The sequence below is a fragment of the Pteronotus mesoamericanus genome, unplaced genomic scaffold (genome assembly GCF_021234165.1).
Source record: "Pteronotus mesoamericanus isolate MK-2021 breed Mesoamerican mustached bat unplaced genomic scaffold, CSHL_Meso_final scaffold_21, whole genome shotgun sequence".
Lineage (NCBI taxonomy): Eukaryota > Metazoa > Chordata > Mammalia > Chiroptera > Mormoopidae > Pteronotus > Pteronotus mesoamericanus.
Genome location: NW_026555310.1, coordinates 26,219,559 through 26,237,769, shown reverse-complemented (window position 1 = coordinate 26,237,769; position 18,211 = coordinate 26,219,559). Strand labels below are relative to the sequence as shown.

The following is an 18,211-nucleotide window of genomic DNA, read 5'->3' as shown; positions in this document are numbered from 1 at the left end:
TGGGGCGGAAGGCATGGAAGGGTTACTGGAACTAGTGTTCCAACCTTCTTTCTTTGCTTTCATCCTCACTCAGTATACATTCTGTGATCAATTATTAAAACCACTCCCTACCTTTTCTTCTTTCTCTTCATTGTATTCACTTGGCAAAACCCCAGTCCTTATTCAATGTAACTCTCTGCTTATTCTGTGCCTGTACCTGCACACTGAGTATAACACAACAATGCTGAATGATCTCATGTTAAATTCATGAATATGAAGCTCAGCTGGGTTGTTTTTGCCCTCTGACAATCATACTACATGTTTTTAGGCCCATGGTCTCCACTGGGGGAGGTTTTGACCCCAGGGGACATCTGGCAATGGCTGGAGACACTTTTGGATGTCACAATTAGGGTAGGAGGGGGAAGGATACTACTATTTTGTAGTGGTTAGAGGCCTGGGAGGCACAAACCACTCTCCAAGGCACAGGTCAATCTCCTGCAACAAAATTACCCAGCCCCAAATGTCCATTTGGGCTCAGGTTGAGAAATCCTCTCCTAGACCATACAGTTGCCCACTGTTACACAAGTATTTAATACCTTCTTTCTCTGCAAACCTCCAAGACCTATTCCCCAATCTTTCCCCTATGGTGATGATGTCACTTTCCTAATTTCTGAAAGAAGTAAAGTTAGAAGAGAATCTCCAGAAGTTCCCGTAACCGCTCTCCTCAGCTCCCAGTACTTTCCCCACACACACACCCTCCCTTCCTTCCTAGTATTGTTTCCAAGCTCCTCAGGCAGGCTCTGCAGGTGCACTAGACCCTGTTTTCTGTTTAAATACTTTGACTGTAATGTCTCCCCTACTTATCCTATGTTATCAATTTTCCTCTTTTACTGAATCATTTCATCGGCATACAAACATGCGATTATTTTGTTATTATTTCTCTCACCTTTAAATAAGCCCTTTCTTGACCCCATACCCCGTCCCACCTACTGCCCATTTCTCTGCTCCCCTTTCAGCAAAACTCTGTGAAAAGCAGTCTATACCAATTCCCGTTCTCCAAGTTTCTCTTAAATTCGTTGTAATTAGGCTTTTGGCCCCCTCCCTCCACTACACTTTGCTAAACTCCAAAGGTCAATTCCCAGTCCTTGCCTCATTTAACCTATTGGCAACATTTGAAGGTGATCCTGCCGTGAAACACTTCTTGTGGCCTCCAGGATGCCATTCTCTCCCGATTTTCCTCCTGTCTCCCTGGCCTCTCCTTCTCAGTATCCTTTCCTTAATATTCTCATCTCTCCAACCACGTACGGTTAAAGTGCTTCAGGGCACACCCCGGGACCTCTCCTCGGCCTGCACTTACTCCACCAATGACCGCTGTGACCAGTCTCACGGCTTTAAAGGCAGTTAAAAGCTAATGACTACCACGATTATTTCTCCAGTCCAGGCTGTTCCTCAGAACTTCAGATCCACATGTACCAACTGTCTACTCGATGTATTTATCCCTTAGGTGTCTACTAGAGATCTCAGATATAACGTGTCCATATCCGTGCTGCTCATCTTCTTCCCGAAGCTGGCTTTTATGCTCCATCTCCCAACTTCGCTAATGACAATTTCAGTTTTCCAGTTTCTGTGGCAAAATATTCATGGAGCTGTGCGCGCCCTTCCTTCTCTTCATTCCTTTCTCAATACAACAGCTGAAACGACCCTTTTAAAATATAAGTCAGCTACTGCAACCCTTCTCCAAACCCTCCCAGGAGATCCAAATTACTCCCTGGAAAAGGCCCCCCATGACCTCCAACCCCAGCGCTCTCCCTGAGGCCCTCACTCGCACTCACAATGGCTTCTTTGGTGCTCTTCACATTTAAGAGCCTTTGTCTGGAATGTCGCCCCCACCCCCCTGCGACACAGCCCCGTGGTTCATGCCCCACCCCCCTTTAGATTTCCCCGATTTAAAACTGCAGCCTCCTCCCCAGTAGTGCTCCCTATTCCCACAGGCTTTATTATTCTCCACAGGCCACTTAGTGACTTCTAATATTTGCTACTAACTTATCTATCTCCTTTCATTAAAATAAACACCCTGGGTGAAAAGAAAGTTTTGCCTGTTTCATTTCCTTTATCTGGAACAAGGTAGGGATTCAATAAATAACCAATGAGTCAATGAATGAATGTATGAGGCACTCTGCTGACTTTTTCACTAAGAGATATTGAAACACATTGTTAACTAAAATAACTAGGTAAGAAAATGGAGGCCAAAAGAGGAGAAAAGATGGGTCAAAACATCATGGTTAATTACTAGCAGAATATAGTAGAACTGGTTTTTCTGACTTTGACTCAGTCGTTTTATGGCCAAAGTCATCGAAACTACCTTTGTTTGACTTACCAACCATATCTCTCCTCTACTTATTTTATGCTTAAGAAAAACATGTGTATATGAACATATCTATATGAGAAAAATGAGGAAGGAATAAAAGTATAGGAAAGGGACTAACGTGTTTGTGTATTTAAAATGCACACTTCAATACATTATTTGTATATCGCCTTCAAGGATTAAGTACAAAGACCTGATACGGTAACCCACTTAACTAATTAACTTGGTATTTGACAATGACCAAGTCACTGGTAACTACAGGAATCCTGGTGACAACTGTACTATGCTCTCTCCCACCCCCACCCCCTTCAGGGAGAATATTTTAGAAGGAGTTTGGTGTCCCTAGGAAATAAGCAAAAGTGTGAAAAAAAATCATATAGTGTTATTTCAGTCTAATTTTTTAATGCTTCAAGTATTCAGGAAACTTTTTGAAGAAGTCATCAAAAGAAAATAGGAGAAAGGAAGGGAGGGAGGGAGAAGGGGGAGAGGGAGAGGAGGGAAGAATGAGGAGGCTAGAAAAAGGGAGAGGAATTACTGATTGTCACAGTTAAGTAACATATGACATGCATTTCATTTGTTAACTCTTAAATCACTACATCATACTGCCATAGAGCATATGAGTACATCTCAAAAGAATAAGAGAAAAATTATCACTTCACTAAAAGATTTATTTTCTTATCAACTGACTTAGCCACTGCATGATCATCCGCCATCCACAGCATAATCACCTTCCAGGGAGGACAAACACCTCTTGCAAGGTGCTCCTGGCTTTTGGTTTCCATTTGCAATGTTCCAGGACAGAGCAACAAACCAGACTAACTTTACACCTCTTTCTAAAATGACACTTCTGATTACAAAAGATTAAACTCAAATAATAAGGTCTAACATTTCAAAGGAAATGGAAGAAATACAAAACAACTAAAGCACTGATATTCTTCAAAAGTGAAGGGAAACTTTTTTGAATCCTGCAATAAATCAATCTGAAAAGCTTATATGACTCAGCTCCAAGCAGATCGTTTGAATAGGCAACCACAGTTACACTTCAGCGAAAGGAGCCTGGCTCTTGCTACTTGTTACATTTAAAAACAGCCATGTTGACTTTTTTCCTTGTTCATGGCTATTTGGTAACATTTTTATGACTGAGTATTCACTGTACAGTTCTTCCCATGTTATTTTTATCACAAGTCTAGGCAATAAACAGAAAATCTAGATATATAGGCATATTTGGAGAGAAATCTGGCTATCAATAACATGTGTATTTGGTTCTAAAGGCAGCTGAGAAGTGCCAACATTCATTCAGAAAATAAAATGTTCTCCAAAAGTGCTCAGTAAAAATCTATCAATGAATAACTTGTTTTATAAAAAATATAATGTCAAACTATACTTTTGAGGTATCTTTAAAAAAATCTTTATAGAAATAAATGTAAAATTTTATTACTTTAAAGAAACAAGTACATGTGTTAATTTGGGGAGAGATACTGTATTTTATATACCAATGTCACTCATTTACTTATGAAAAACACACTTGAAGATTATGAGTCACAATTCTCAGGAGAGTTCTCTATCTTTAAAGTATTCTAACTATGCCTCTTTCCCATTAGGTTATTCTTAGTTTTTTAGACAAGGACAAAGAACAAACTGTCCCAATCCACAGACTGTGCATGTGGGGGCTGGGTGCCTCTGAACTCCGATCCCACGCCGGAAACAGTGCCAGTGGCGGAGATTACTGTGCTGACGTAGTGAAAGAGGGAAATGTTACCAGCTCGCAGTAAGAAGGAAGAAAGAACACTAATTTCTAACAGGAAACTTTTTTCTTCCGTAGGGAAATCAATAAAAACATTTATAGAACTTTCCCATCACAAAAGTATGTCCTTAGTGTCTGAAAAAATATAAACATCTTTTAAAAATACACAAATATATATTTTTACATTTAATAGCATACCCTGAACATACACATTCTCACACACACAGAGATACATACACAGTACTTTTTGCTGCACAGAGTTAATTGTTTTTTCAAAACTTCATTTTTCCATTAGTTTTTTTTTTTTGAAAGGTCAAGACATAGATAAGAAAGTGATTTTAAATTGGCTACCCAGTGAGAGAGAGAGTGATGCATAAAGCAGGCTTACGCTTCATGCATTTAACCAGAATTTCTAGAATAATTAAATAGTAATAGTTTCAGTGTTCTCTTTTGTTCTATTTTAATTTAAAATGACCACAAATGAATAGATGTGGCTAGGATTTACTGAAGTGAGAAAAACAGTAGAATAACACGAGAGTGAAAGATTCAATAATTTGGTTTTCAACTTGAATCTTAAGCATTCATCTCAGCTATAAAGTTAATAGTTCAATACATGTACCTATATGTCAGATGAGATTTGATATGAAGACAAATTTGGGAGTCGTTTCTTTTCCATCAGTACAGACGGTATGGAGGCAAAGGGAAATAGATCTACAGTAAAAGTGTGTTTATGGAGAAAAGAACCCAGAACGGAGCCCTAGGAGGGACCATATTGAACAAATGACATCCTTTACACACACACACACACACACACACACACACACACACACACACACACTTTTTATATACTTTTATCATATTGAGGAAATATCTTCCTATTAAGTACAGGTAAAGCAAAGTAATTTTATAATATCAAAAAATGTAATTTAGAGATTTTTTAAAAATTGGGTCAATGAGTTATATAACTTGGAGTGTATCTTTTACATACTAGGCTTCAAAGACTCATGGGTTTTGTTTTAATGTTGCACTTCCTAAACACACTTATCACAACACATGACAAGCCTTTGACACAAGGCTAGGACATAGATAGCTCAGTTAGTATCAAGTGCTATAATTTAAAAATTAAATAGACCAGTTGTATACAATAAGGTAAAACAAAATAAATATTATCCTAGAATTACCTTCAGTTTTCAAATTATCTACACTGTTGTTCCCAGTACTAGCAAGGATAATCCAAAGTTGGCCACAGTGTCTTCTCTTTTTGTTTATTTAAATCTGGTCTTCATAGAAACGATTCATACAAAAAATCTAATTTAGATGTATGAAAGAATAAAGTTGAAATCTCAACTATTGGGTTGGCCAAAAAGTTCGTTTGGTTTTTTCCGTAAGATGGCTCTAGTAGCACTTAGTTGTCTTTAACTTCATTCAAAACAATTTCATTAGATTGTATTGTGACAGCTGTCATATCAGTCTGCATTTAAAAAAAATTATCAAAATTGGTGAATTTTTGTGTAGTCATTTTAATAATGAAAATGGAAAAAATAAGCAACATTTTCAGTATAGCATGGCTTATTATTTCAAGAAAGGCAAAAAAGCAAAAAATTTGTGCAGTGTATGGAGAAGGTGCTGTGACTGATCAAATGTGTCAAAAGTGGTCTGTGAAGTTTCGTGCTGGAGATTTCTTGCTGGACGATGCTCCACAGTCAGGTAGACCAGTTGAAGTTGACAGTGATCAAATCAAGACATTAACTGAGAACAATCAATGTTATACTACATGAGAGATAGCCAATATAGTCAAAATATCCAAATCAATGAAGCTATTGGTGAAAATAAAAAAAAATTGTCTTTTTATTTTATGAGAAAAACTAAATAGACTTCTTGGCCAATCCAGTACAAAAAAATATGAATTTGGAGAGCAAGTCTGAACCTCCCACTGGCAGAGTGATCACATTATGTTAGAATGCTTGTGTGTATGTACATGTGAGAATGGCAAATATGAAGAAGAGGAGCAAGAAAACTATGATGATATTATCAGCAAATATTTACTGACTGCTTATAATGTATCATATTGGTCAAAATCAGTGCCTTTCAACTTCAGTACCACTGACATTATGGGTCATATAATCCTGTTGAGGGATGGGGGATGTCCTATTCATTGTGAGATATTGCTAAGCCTCTCTGAATTCTACCTATTGTATTAGATGCCAGTAGCATCTACCCAACTGTGACCAAAACACGTCTGCAGACAATACTAAATGTCCTTTGTGGGGACGGTGGGGGGTTTGCCTCCCTGGGAAACTTACGGTCCACAGGAAGTTGTTTGTGTCTCTGGCTATCTCGCACAATGCTGCCGCCGCTGTCACTGGAGCTGCTGTTCTGGCGGGTAACATTTGCCGGGACCTTTGACACAGGAACAGGTGCTGGAGTAGTTGGTGGAAGGGGGACAGGAACAGGAATTGGTGTTGGAGGAGGAGATGGAGCAGAGGGAGGGTCAGTGGTTCTTGGACCATACTCCATCCTTTGTTTCTACAAAAAGACAAACAATTCATTTAAATTTGTAAAAATATAAACCTTGCCCAGGAAAACAAATTATGCTTTGACAGTACATTTTTGGCTATTTATTTGACACTTACTTGCAATCCATAGCAAATTTAAGTATGTATGTGTACACACACACAACTCTGATCCTATATGGTATAAGAATCATTAAAAATAATGTTTTAAATACTCTATGTACTTGTTCAAAATCGAAATGTAAATTAAGGAGTAAAAAAGATATATTACCAATAGGAAATAGTAATATTAGTAATAGTAGCAAATGTCAAAACTAAATTTGAACGTGGAATCACACACAACTAAGGTAGGTCAAAAAGTTTTTGATTATTTTATAATTTCCATGAATAAAAACTTCTAATTGCACTGAAGTCTAAATATCAGTATCACTAAATATTATTTATTCCTTACTTGAAATGTATGGTATATTGAAAAATGTTTAATTTTGTTTCTAAGTAATTTGTTAAAAAGAGGGGCAATATTTTAGTTGATAAAAAGACTTTGCTTTACAGTTAACAAGTAGTTTTAAAATGTTGTTCATTTATTCACATTATAATCCTTTGTGCTATTATCCTAATGCTAATTTATTAACATGAGATGTTTTTCTTGTTAAAATGGGAATGTTTGTGGATGGACAGTGGTGAGGGTAATGGTATGGTCTAATTATATAACGATGTCTAAAACTCAAAAACATGTATTAGAAAAAAGACCATATGGGGATTTGTATTAAAAAAGGTGGATATGATAGAATATGCAATAATTTTCATAACTTGCAAATCATTATAAAACAGTATTTATGCATATTCCCTCTTAAACTACACACAAAAGTTAAAACTTTAACCAAAATAATTTTAACTAATAGAAAACTGCATTATAACAAGTTCCAAATTCTCAAAAGGCACTCTTTTTTGGTAGAGTCAGAGATACAGAGAGATGGACTTATAATTTGGGTAAAGTATAGACACTGCACTCGCACAATTTGTTCTAAATCCAGAATTAGCAGATAAAATGCAAAATGCTGGCCTTTTGTTAATCTGGTCCTTTGGTTAAAACAGTACTGTTTACTTTTAATTTCTAAATTGGCCCAAATATAAGGCAATGGTGATTTTAAATGAGGCCTCCCCAATTTCCACAGAGATCAAAAACATAAAAAACACCACACACAAATACCACTTTTAAGTAAATCAGTGCTCAAAAAACAACACACCAACCATCATCAGAGTTGCTCTCACAGCAAATGAGTAACACCTGTGGAAACCAGCGTGCGAAGGAGCCGGGTTCTTTTCTGCTGTCTCTTTAAAAGCTACCACTCACCAGCCAGTGGGTGGAGAAGGTGGGAAGGGTATAAAGCAAGGATGAAAGAACGGAGAGAAGCTTTTATAATGTTGCTAGGTATTGGAAAGGGGAAGGAGAGAGAAAGGCAGGAAGGGAAGGAACAGAGGGTTAAGATTCATGGAGCGAGCAACGGAGCTGGATGGGAGAGAAGCAGAAATTACTGACCCCTCACCATTCAAGGCCTAGAAAGATTTCTAATAGTTTAAATAAAAGTGTTTATTTTATTATTATGATTATTCCCCACAAAACAATGTTCCTATATTTGGGCCAATAAAATATTTAAAGCAATCAAAATACAGCAAACATCATCAAAATGTAATACTTAGCACACACCAAAGTCATCTGATTAAAATATATGCAATGTTCCCTTGACAGGAAAGTCCTTTGCACATAATTACATGAAGGGCTAGTGAATTCTCACAACAGGATTTCAAAAATGTCAGAGTTTAAATTGCTGTTTTTAAAGCTTAAACTAACAAAAAAAATGCTATTAGCTCTGTACTGCATGATAAAATGCATATTTTCTGCTTTCATAAAAACAAGAGCAGTTAGTGTTTTGCTATCCATCAAATAATACTGTGAAAAGCTGAATACGCTGTGTCTCATTGTCACAATCGGGCCTGCAGACAGGCTCCCCAGGCCATCTGGGCCTCCTTTCGTATGCCTGTCACTGTCATACAGCGCAACTTTATCAGTGTGACCTGACAGAATCCTAGGCTTAAATATTACATACGTATGTATATTTGATTAAGGTATAGAAGAACCATATGAAAATTTTTTTTACTTGCATGTTTACTTGCATACATCTTATTTACTTGCATATTTTCCCCTTTTTTTGACCCTCTCTTCCTGCCTCAAGCTTCCAACCCCTGAAATGCAAAGGCGGGGTGCGGGGGGATGCCTTCCTCAAATCATTACACCCTCTTCTGAAATGACAACCGAGTCAGCTCTTCTTTGGAAACTGGTTTGTCATTCTCAGTGTGAGGAAACAGAATCAGTACTGACGCCTGAGCTCACGTTTCTCTGTCCCCCCCACCGACCGCCTCCTCTCCCCGTTCCCTGTCTGTCATCCGCGTACTTCCCTTCCCTTCAGCATTTCTGTCTCTTGGCTGCTTTTGATCGAAGGTAAAGAACTGATGACTCCAATGTACCCTCACCTTATGGTAAGTTTTGAGGAGCAGAACTACACCTTGTACTTTCTTCTGCTGCACCCAGGACTCGGAAACTTCAAAGCCAAAAAAGAAATCTTAACCAATTCTCCCCAGTTTGCCCAGCAATCTCTCAGTATTAGCACTCAAAGGCCCATGTCCCTACAAACCCTTCAGTTAAGAGCAAACCAGGATGACTGGTCACCTTGGTGTTGACCTATGTTTTCACCGCAACTGTCACTTCCCAACTCTTGCCTTTTATCTCCCACAAATATATTATAAAATTCTGTTAAAACAAAATCTGTCTTTTGTTTCTCTGAAATAAGTCAGAATTACTAACCTCTAAGGAAAATTTACATTCCTATTGATAATTAAGTCTGAATGAGTCACTTTTCTTCAACCACTAAAGCTCAGTAAAAATTCTCCAGGATTAAATAAAGTTATTTAGAGATAAGCTCCTGATTCATGCAAGACACTGCTTCATGGGGGAAATTATGCAAGCAAGCCCAACAAAGCCATTAAAATCGAACTGTTCTTAAAAATTTAACCTACACATTCTTCTTCTAAATTTGGTTTCTTTGGAACTCTGCAATGAAAAGTAGGCACAGCTGGAACATTTGGAGGGTGTTAAGTCCAGAGACTGAACACAAAAAATTGTATTAAAAAGAAGTGCCATGAGGGAACAAACAGGGGTTACCTCTGACAGCTCACCAAGTAATTGCTATTCAGAAAATGGAGCAAACCACATCAAACGAAAAAATTAGCACGGGAGATGGAACTAAAATAATATCAATTATAATTCATATCAAACATCAGAAAATGTTAGCAAATTAGCTTTTGACAGTAAAATTACATGCCCACAAATCAACCAGTGAAGGAGATTGTAAATATATAATTAATTTCCATCACTCTTATCTAGCCATGGAAAACTAATTATATAGACTCACAGGACAGTGTCAACAGTATAGAGTATTTCAGTAACTATTTGTGTATTAGAGTATTGTGTTTTTAAAATATTAAGATATAGGTTCATTTTATTCTTACAGCTGATAAAGAAAACATACAGAGTACAGTAAATGTAGGACTAGTTTTTCTATAAAGCTGATTTCACAAAAGGAAATATATATCTAGGTTGTAGGGAGCTTTAGTTTTGAATTTGTAAGCAGTCTAAACAGGAAATTTTATAATTCTGTACATGTGCATGCTAGGCAATAATTTATATACATATTTATATACAGGTGTGGGCAACAGTAGGTTTACAGTTATAATACAAATAAATAATAATTAATAAATAAATGAATAAACTCTGTTTCGTGTACTCACAACTTTTGCCCATCCCTGTACATATAAATAGAATTTACCTATTAATGTGTGAGGCAATACCCGATTAACCACCCTTGTCTAAAAACCAGGCCTCTAATTAATAGATGAATAGAGGACTCTGAGCTTGTTTTGAAACGTTTTTAAATAACTGAAGACTATCAGTGAGCCTGCCCGAATGACCATGAAGGCATTTCACTGCAGTGGGCACTGTCTGCCCAGCAGTATCTGAATGTCTGGATTGAGCTGGAAAAAGAACATTCAAAATATTCGTAACACGACATTAGTAGAGCTAGTGGTTTAGGAGTTACCTGTAGAAAACAGTTCCGCTTTTAATTTAGGACTCTTTATATATGTATATAGAAAATAACAAAGTTTTACATCTAGACAGAATTGTAGGGATCAAAAACTTGACCCCTTCCGTTTCACAGCAGAGCAAACTGGAGAACAGAGAAATAAAACACGTTCTTTGAGGTCACACAACTAGTTAGTGGCAGAACCGGGGCTAGAAGCCTTGTCTACCAATACCTAGATTGGGGCTTTTCCCAGAGTAGCATAGTATCTTTTGCTAAGGAACAGAGAAGACAGGAAAATTTCTATTGCTTTCACAGGACTGTAATGTCTAGACATTCATAATGAATTTGCATCTTGAGAGAGTCAGAATATCTATAATAAGCACATAGACGAAATAATTAATAGTAAGTGTAAGACTTCTTTAATAAAACCTTTGAGTATATTAGAAATAATGGGGGACTGGTTTCTGCTCTTGGCATACAGCATGAGAATCTTTATGGGCACAATGGTAATTCTCACAGATGAACAGTCACAGAGCTAGAGATCTGGGCATCGAGTCAAAAGAAAGATGGGAAACTTGATGTAGCAAGTGGATTTCAGGTGGGGACAAAGCACCCTGGATGTCCATCTGTCACAGCTAAAATGCCACAAAGCCCTGCTATGCTCTACAACACTATTTTTATCAAAAAGACATGTCATTTACCTTTACTTCTCCCTAATCTCATTAAGCATTTACCTCCTTTCCCTGTGGTTTCATTCAGTATTTTTTATGTTCCATATCTTTCATAAATTCTGTATTAGCTCCCTCCATTTATTTTTATAACTTTGATAAAGCCACAGGGGAAACACCTTAGGTGGGGATGCCTGTCTTTACCAAGCTGTTAAAAATCACTCCAAAGGTGAGGATATTAAATAGGCTGATTCTCAGGGACATCAGGTGGCAATTCAACACCTATTCACTACTGGTCCAGGTACTAGCATCCCTGCCATGAAAAGACAATCTCTAACGGGAAAGTGCGAACAACAGGCAAGGGCTGCTCCTGGCCCTTCCCCCAGGAGCTGCCACTGTCTGCGTACACTTCTTTACAGGAAGGCAATGTAAGGGTAAGAAAACAGAGTCACTGGGTGACACAGATGCCCCATCTGTGGAAATAGTTTACACCTGATTCCCTTATTCCCAACATTCACCAAATGTCTACACTCTGAGTGAATTACATGATTTGAATTATTTTCCTAAACTATAAAAAAATTAAGTAACTGAAATCCAAAAAGTAGATGCATAAGGCAAAAAATCCAATTTCATGAATGGTGAGTAATCAGACCAACCTTTATCACTGAACAAGGCATGGTGAAATTATTCTAGGAAAATATCCCTTCAAGCACTCACACAGCGAAAACACGTATGTCTGTACAAAATGAGATGACAGTCTCTCCCGAGAACCGTTTCCCCTACCCGCTGAGCACCTCAGAGCCTGGGCTGTAGGAGCATCCGACAGGCCTGAGTCCCAGTCCCGGCTGCACACAGCTGTGGGCAAGCCACTGCTCTGTGCCTTAGTTTCCTCAGGTGCTAAACGTGCCTCCTCCTTAAGGTCGTGGTGGGAAATGAATGAACTAGTATTTGTGAAGTGCCTAAACCATGCCAGGCGCCCAGCATGAGCAGCGACCTCTGGCCCTGCCCACCGTGGAGTATGGTATCACTGCTCTCTGTGAACATGAAGGAGGCTTAGGCAATGAATCGTAAGGGATCGTTGTACAGTACAGCACAGGGGTATAGGGTTATAAACTGGTTTTGCAGGAAGCTTCTTTAAATTTTGTCTAAATTTCGATATTACTGAAAGGAAGAAATGGGGAAAACGTACATCAGCCAATTCTGAGGAGAGTGAGGGTCACTGTTCCTGATACACGAGCAGAAAGGACAGCAGGGTTTCGGGGAGGAAATGTTTGGGGCCAGGCTTTCTGTCTTTTCCTTTTCCTCGAGTGTAAGGTGCCAGCATCCCATAAAGGTCTGCGGCACAAATGAGGAGAACATGAATATGACAGAATTGCCTCTGATTTGTTTGTAATCCTGTGGAGTTCTATAAGGCCAGGGTATTAGGATCACTGGAATCTACATAAATCTTCATTGTCAATCTGAAGTTAGCGACAGTACTTTTTGTTAAGATGTCGTGGATAAAGGTATCTAGCAACACTGTTTAGAGATATAAAATGACTGACATATATTTCCAAAGATGCTTTTTTCTTCTCCATTGTAGTCTAATCGTTTTGTGTGTGTGCATGTGGGTGTTATGCAGGCATCCAGAACAGAAATCATTTTACAATAATATTTATGCCAGATAGCAGAGAGCAGATTGTCAAGCTTGCTTATTAAAATTTTACAAGATTCTGGTGGTTTTGTTGGGCTCAGCCCCAACATTTTCAGGAGGTGATTAAAAAACTAGATTGTTTTTAAGACCCGGGCCCTCAACCTACATCACACCCGCCCCCCCCCCCCCCCCGAGCTTCTATACACATTTCCACATATATCAGTACCTTCTGAGTTGCATCCAGAAATTTTCAGAAGACAGTCAGATAGTGTTAAAAAGTTTTAAAGGGAGCAGCCCAAACAGGCAATCCCCACAGTTTTTATTTACATAAAGTAGCAAAACAAACTCCTGGAGTTTGTGAGCACTTTTATTGGTTGTGCCAAAGTTGACAAAAATATAAGATGAGGCTCTGTTCAAAAAAAGAGGGACAGATTTTATGTTCTCAAAAAGTATTCACTCTATCTAGGATATGTATTAATAGTTATGGTTCAACTTTAAACAGGAGCAGCCTTTAAACAGAACAGTGAACTACGGTTCAAGCCAGAAATCAAAACTGAAGAAAAAGACAAGCCTAAATAGTAAATATGAGAAAGTAAGAGAGGTTAAACTCCTTAGGAAAACTTGGGATGGGGAAGAACACTTAAAGATTACATTATTTGCAAGTTTTAGATATTTTATCAAAGTTTGCCTGCTTATAGCAACTATGTGCACAAGTAGAAATAAATAGTTGTTTTTAACGCCTAAAATATAAACTCTTGGCTTGTGCTCACATACAACAACTGGGGATATCCTTTGTGAATAGTGTCTTTTATAGCCCACCATGAGTTAAATATTAAAACAGTCTATAGAGCTCAAAGGGGATTATACTCTATTACTGTTTTTGGCATTCATTTCAAGCATACACTCTTTAATGCTGTTTAAGGAATTCAGTCAAAACCTCTATAGGAAAGAACATGAAGAATTAGCATTTATAAGCCAAACAGAAGCCTCTATTATATCAGGAAACCACATCGCAAAATCAGAAAAGTAAGAACTTAGGAAAGAAAAAGGTACTAATATCAGGTTAGAAAATTCACTTCAAAAATCCATGGGAAATGGAGTACACCATACCTTGAATAACTCAAACTCCTTCTTTGGCATCAACAGCTAATGACAAATAATGAACATAAAATAAGTACAAAATATAGATGCACATCAGGCCAGCCAAAACATAAGCACAGCAAACAGAATTTCCACTGCCGTCCCGTTAAGTTATAAGGCTATATAAATTGCACACTAATTCTTTATTTTAAACATTTGTTTGATTCTTGGATTCTCATAAGGCAGAGTCAGCGTGGATACAGGCAGGGCCCTACCGGGAGCGCATGCCATGAGGGGCCAGAAGGGCTTCCATGAATGGTCGTGACAGCACAAGACCACAATCCTAGGTTTGGACTTTCTGCATTTTACTAAGCCTAGGCATGAACGTTAACTCTTTCACGGCACATTCTCTGTTGCTTCTACTCAAGTTCATGTGGTCAGATATAATCTTTTGCTCAAGATTCTGAAGGTTAAAAGAATTCTTCCTGGGAATGTGAGAGAGAAGCCAGAACAGGCTTGGAAGCTACACGTGGATAATCCATCCAGTCTGTCTCTGTTGGCAGATCTGACTCAACAGAGATCCTGTCAGACAAAAATCTCCATATTTTAACAGCAAGTGAATTCTGATGTTAGGGTGAATGAGAGAACCAGGCCCACTTAAATTCTGGAAATGGTGCAGAGGACTTAAGAATTAATCAATGATCGAGAAGGGAAAGCCTGATTCATGCAACCTATATCATAAGCACATTTTAATCTTAAAATCAGGAAGGGGAAAATAAATAAGTACTCAGGTGTAAGGTGAGGTAAGTGCAAGTTCAAGGCTGGTCAGGGGCAGGACACTGACGAGAATGAGGGCAAAGACTGGTGAAGATGAACTGCTGGATGCTTCGGCCACCGTCTCAGCGTTATCATCTAACAAGAAGCAGCCAATGAACAGGAGGGCTATGGGTAAGAGTGCAGAGGCGGAAGCGCTGTTTCTTCAAATGTCAGAAACATTGTAGAATGAAAAAAACAGCATTCAGAGAAAACAGTCATTTGCTGGCAAACATTTTGAGCAATATCCTAAAGATTTAAACCATAAAACATATGTATACTTCATCCCTATGCCTCTCACCTTGCCCCTGAAATATCCTAGAAAAAAACTGTATAAATTGTACAACCAATTAACTCTCAAAATGATTAATGCATAAAATGCATTTAAATCCTAGTTGAGTGATGGATTTTGAAATTTGTTAAATTTTGCTCAAAAATCATAATTACCTGTATTGTATGTGTGTATGGTGGATCAGCACGCCCTAATCCAGATTCTGTAGGTCTCACAATATCCAAAATGTTATTTGGCACAAATCCAGAGTCTCCACTTGCATTTCGAACTTTCCACCATTGCTTCCTATCATCAAGGATCTGTCATTAAGCAAGAAAATAAAGATGTCATTTCTGTACCAAAACCAATCTATAAAGGAAGTTCAATTTTTATTCCTAGACCAAAAAACTTTTTTAACTTCTATTAAGTTGACTTAGCATAAACATGTTGTGGGATGAATGAGTCCTAGGAATGACACTAAGTATTGCAATTATTAGTATAGCACAGGTATGGGACCACTATCATGAATCTACCCAAGGCCTATGCTACCTAACAAAAGTATATATTTGCAATATATCTAAAGTACTTACAGGTGACTAAGGTGACTCACTTGGAAAGGTCTACAGGTTGTCTCTATTCTTGGAATAGAAGCAAAAGTATAAAAACTTCTTCTTCCTCCCCCCAAACCTGCTGTGATTATCCCACATTATAATTTAAGAATATGAACATTGAGTTATAAACTAAGATAAGATACTTAGGTGTCATGGTAGATTATTCCCACAATCATTAGTTCACTCAGTGCTGGGTATATCTGTGCCAGGTACTAGGATAGACAGAAGGACACTGTTTTCTCTTACTAAAATATTATGGTACATCTACATGTGAACTGATAAGCAACCTTGATTCCAAAATGAATAAAGTCTGGAAGGAGGAAGAGCACAAAGTAAGCCAACAAACCCAACCTCTCCCCGCCTCTTTCCACTCCCTGCCCCTCGCCTCCGCCCAAGAAACAAACGACCAACAACAAACAGAGACAGCAGCTTCCCCTCCTAAGTAGATGAAGGTATCTATAGCATGCTCTACCCTTGGTAAAATAAAGTAACACTGAAGAATAATTTCTTGACCTCAACATTTCTTTGAAAAAGATTTAGGTATAAACCAAAAGAGGAATATAATAAATCCACTTTATTAAGAGTACATAAAGGTAAAATTCTATTACCTCTAAAATATCATCCTTTAGAACTGAGAGCTCACTGTTGTTCCTTGCCACAAAGTCATACTTGGATTTGGCGTATTTCTTGGGTTGTGTTACAAGTGGATCGTAATTTCTATAAAAAGGAAGAAAAAAGATTTTTCTATTAGCTCTTCTGAAAGGCTGAAAACAGAACTAAAACACTAAGGCAAGTCAATTCCTATCAGGAAACATTCTGACAAGTAACTTTCACAGAAGTTTAATTTTATTATATTTTACAGAATGTAAAAACTAAAACAACTCTGGAGTTCTTACTATTAAAATGAACAAACTACAGCTAGGGCAAAAATAAATAATGCGAAATCACAAGGATAGTTGGTACTAAGCCAAATCTAGAATGCAAGTCTATGAATTCTTTAACCTCTAAATATACATTTTAGATATTGCTTTGTTAATTAGCTTCCTTACCATCAAAGAATTAGTATAAAGATCAATGTTAGCATTTTACATAAAATTAAAGGAAACTGAAGACAGTTTCCATAGTGGTAATTTAAATTATATGTTAATTTCACTAATTCAAGCAGTGTGTTCAATTTATTAACCAAATATATACTTAAAAATTGTGACTGTTAATTTTTAGGAAAGCTTTATCCAGTTATCTAAACTACAAGGGGAGGTATGGATTAATTACAAACCAATAATACTTCCTAATTCATTCATTCATTAATTCACTATAAACTTATTTTAATAGGAAGAACATGTCTAAGGGTCCTATATTTCAAAAATACACTTTCTTAAAAAAACCAAATACTTCCTTTAATCATTATATTACCATTGATATATTTAACAATATAAGTACTTTTACATATACTACAATAAAACCTGATATGTATCAATGGAGAATATTTTTTCATTTTAATAAAATAAATTTAACTGTTTTTTTATTATTTTTACTCCCTAGCATTCTCCTCCATTTATATTCCCACATTTCCTCACATTTCCGTACACAAGATAAAAAGCAAAAGGGACTAAGGATGTTCGGTCACCCTTCCCCTATTAAAGTGGCCACTTTAATATGAGGCAGAAAATAATAGTAAAGGGCATGCAACACTTGTGGTGAGAGAGGCCTGAGGTAGGAGAGTATCAAAGCAAGCGGTCTACCTCACTTCATCTGAATGCTCATTCTCCCATATCCTTGTTACCGATATTTCATCTTTTCTTTGTCTTATGTATATGGGGTGGCCTCTATGTCAACCTCACTGGTAGCAGCTGGAAAGCAAGGCTAAGAAAGTGACCCTATTCCAATTCCTTTACTTCTTCCCCATTCCAATTTCCCATGTCTGCCTATATCAAATTTTCTGAGGAAGAATATATGGGAAAGTTGAGGAAATATAAAACCGGAAACTGAGAACAAAATACAGTAAGATGAAATGGTAAAAATGGCATATAAGGTATTGACTCCATTTAAATATTTAGTTTATCTTTAGTTTAAATATTTCTTATCTAAAGGAAGGCTTGTTTGTTTTTGTTGGGAGAGAGGAAAGATGGAAAGAGTTACAGAGCTGGAAAAAATCCTTAGAGACCATCTGGTACAAACTACTTGAGAATTTCAAAACAATTCTTTCTTCTTAATTCACAGATTTTGTCAGAAGCATCCTTTTAAAAAGAAAAAGTCATCCAAAAGCAGTTGCACTCAGAATTAGAGCCTGGAGGTCCTCCAGTTAGAATTACAGACTGGAGGCTTTGTTCATCAAAGCCAGTACTATGAAGCAACAACTGAAACTTTATCAAACAACTGACAGATGGAAAGTTTA

The 18,211-nt window shown here is 37.4% G+C and overlaps 1 protein-coding gene and 1 non-coding gene across 4 annotated transcripts in view; both read right to left on the bottom strand.

The window, feature by feature from the left end:
• Positions 1-18,211, bottom strand: part of EPS8 (EGFR pathway substrate 8, signaling adaptor) — a 154,321-nt gene that overhangs the window by 5,750 nt on the left and 130,360 nt on the right. For all 3 annotated transcript variants that reach the window (XM_054591397.1, XM_054591395.1, XM_054591396.1), the window contains 3 exons: positions 16,425-16,533; positions 15,382-15,525; positions 6,392-6,614 (listed from right to left, as the gene is read on the bottom strand). In XM_054591397.1, the coding sequence (XP_054447372.1) occupies positions 6,392-6,614; positions 15,382-15,525; positions 16,425-16,533 (476 nt within the window). The remainder of the gene's footprint in view (positions 1-6,391; positions 6,615-15,381; positions 15,526-16,424; positions 16,534-18,211) is intronic.
• On the bottom strand, positions 5,031-5,199 carry LOC129085135 (small Cajal body-specific RNA 1). Its single transcript, XR_008530642.1, has one exon. It is a non-coding gene; the product is annotated as a small Cajal body-specific RNA 1 (non-coding RNA).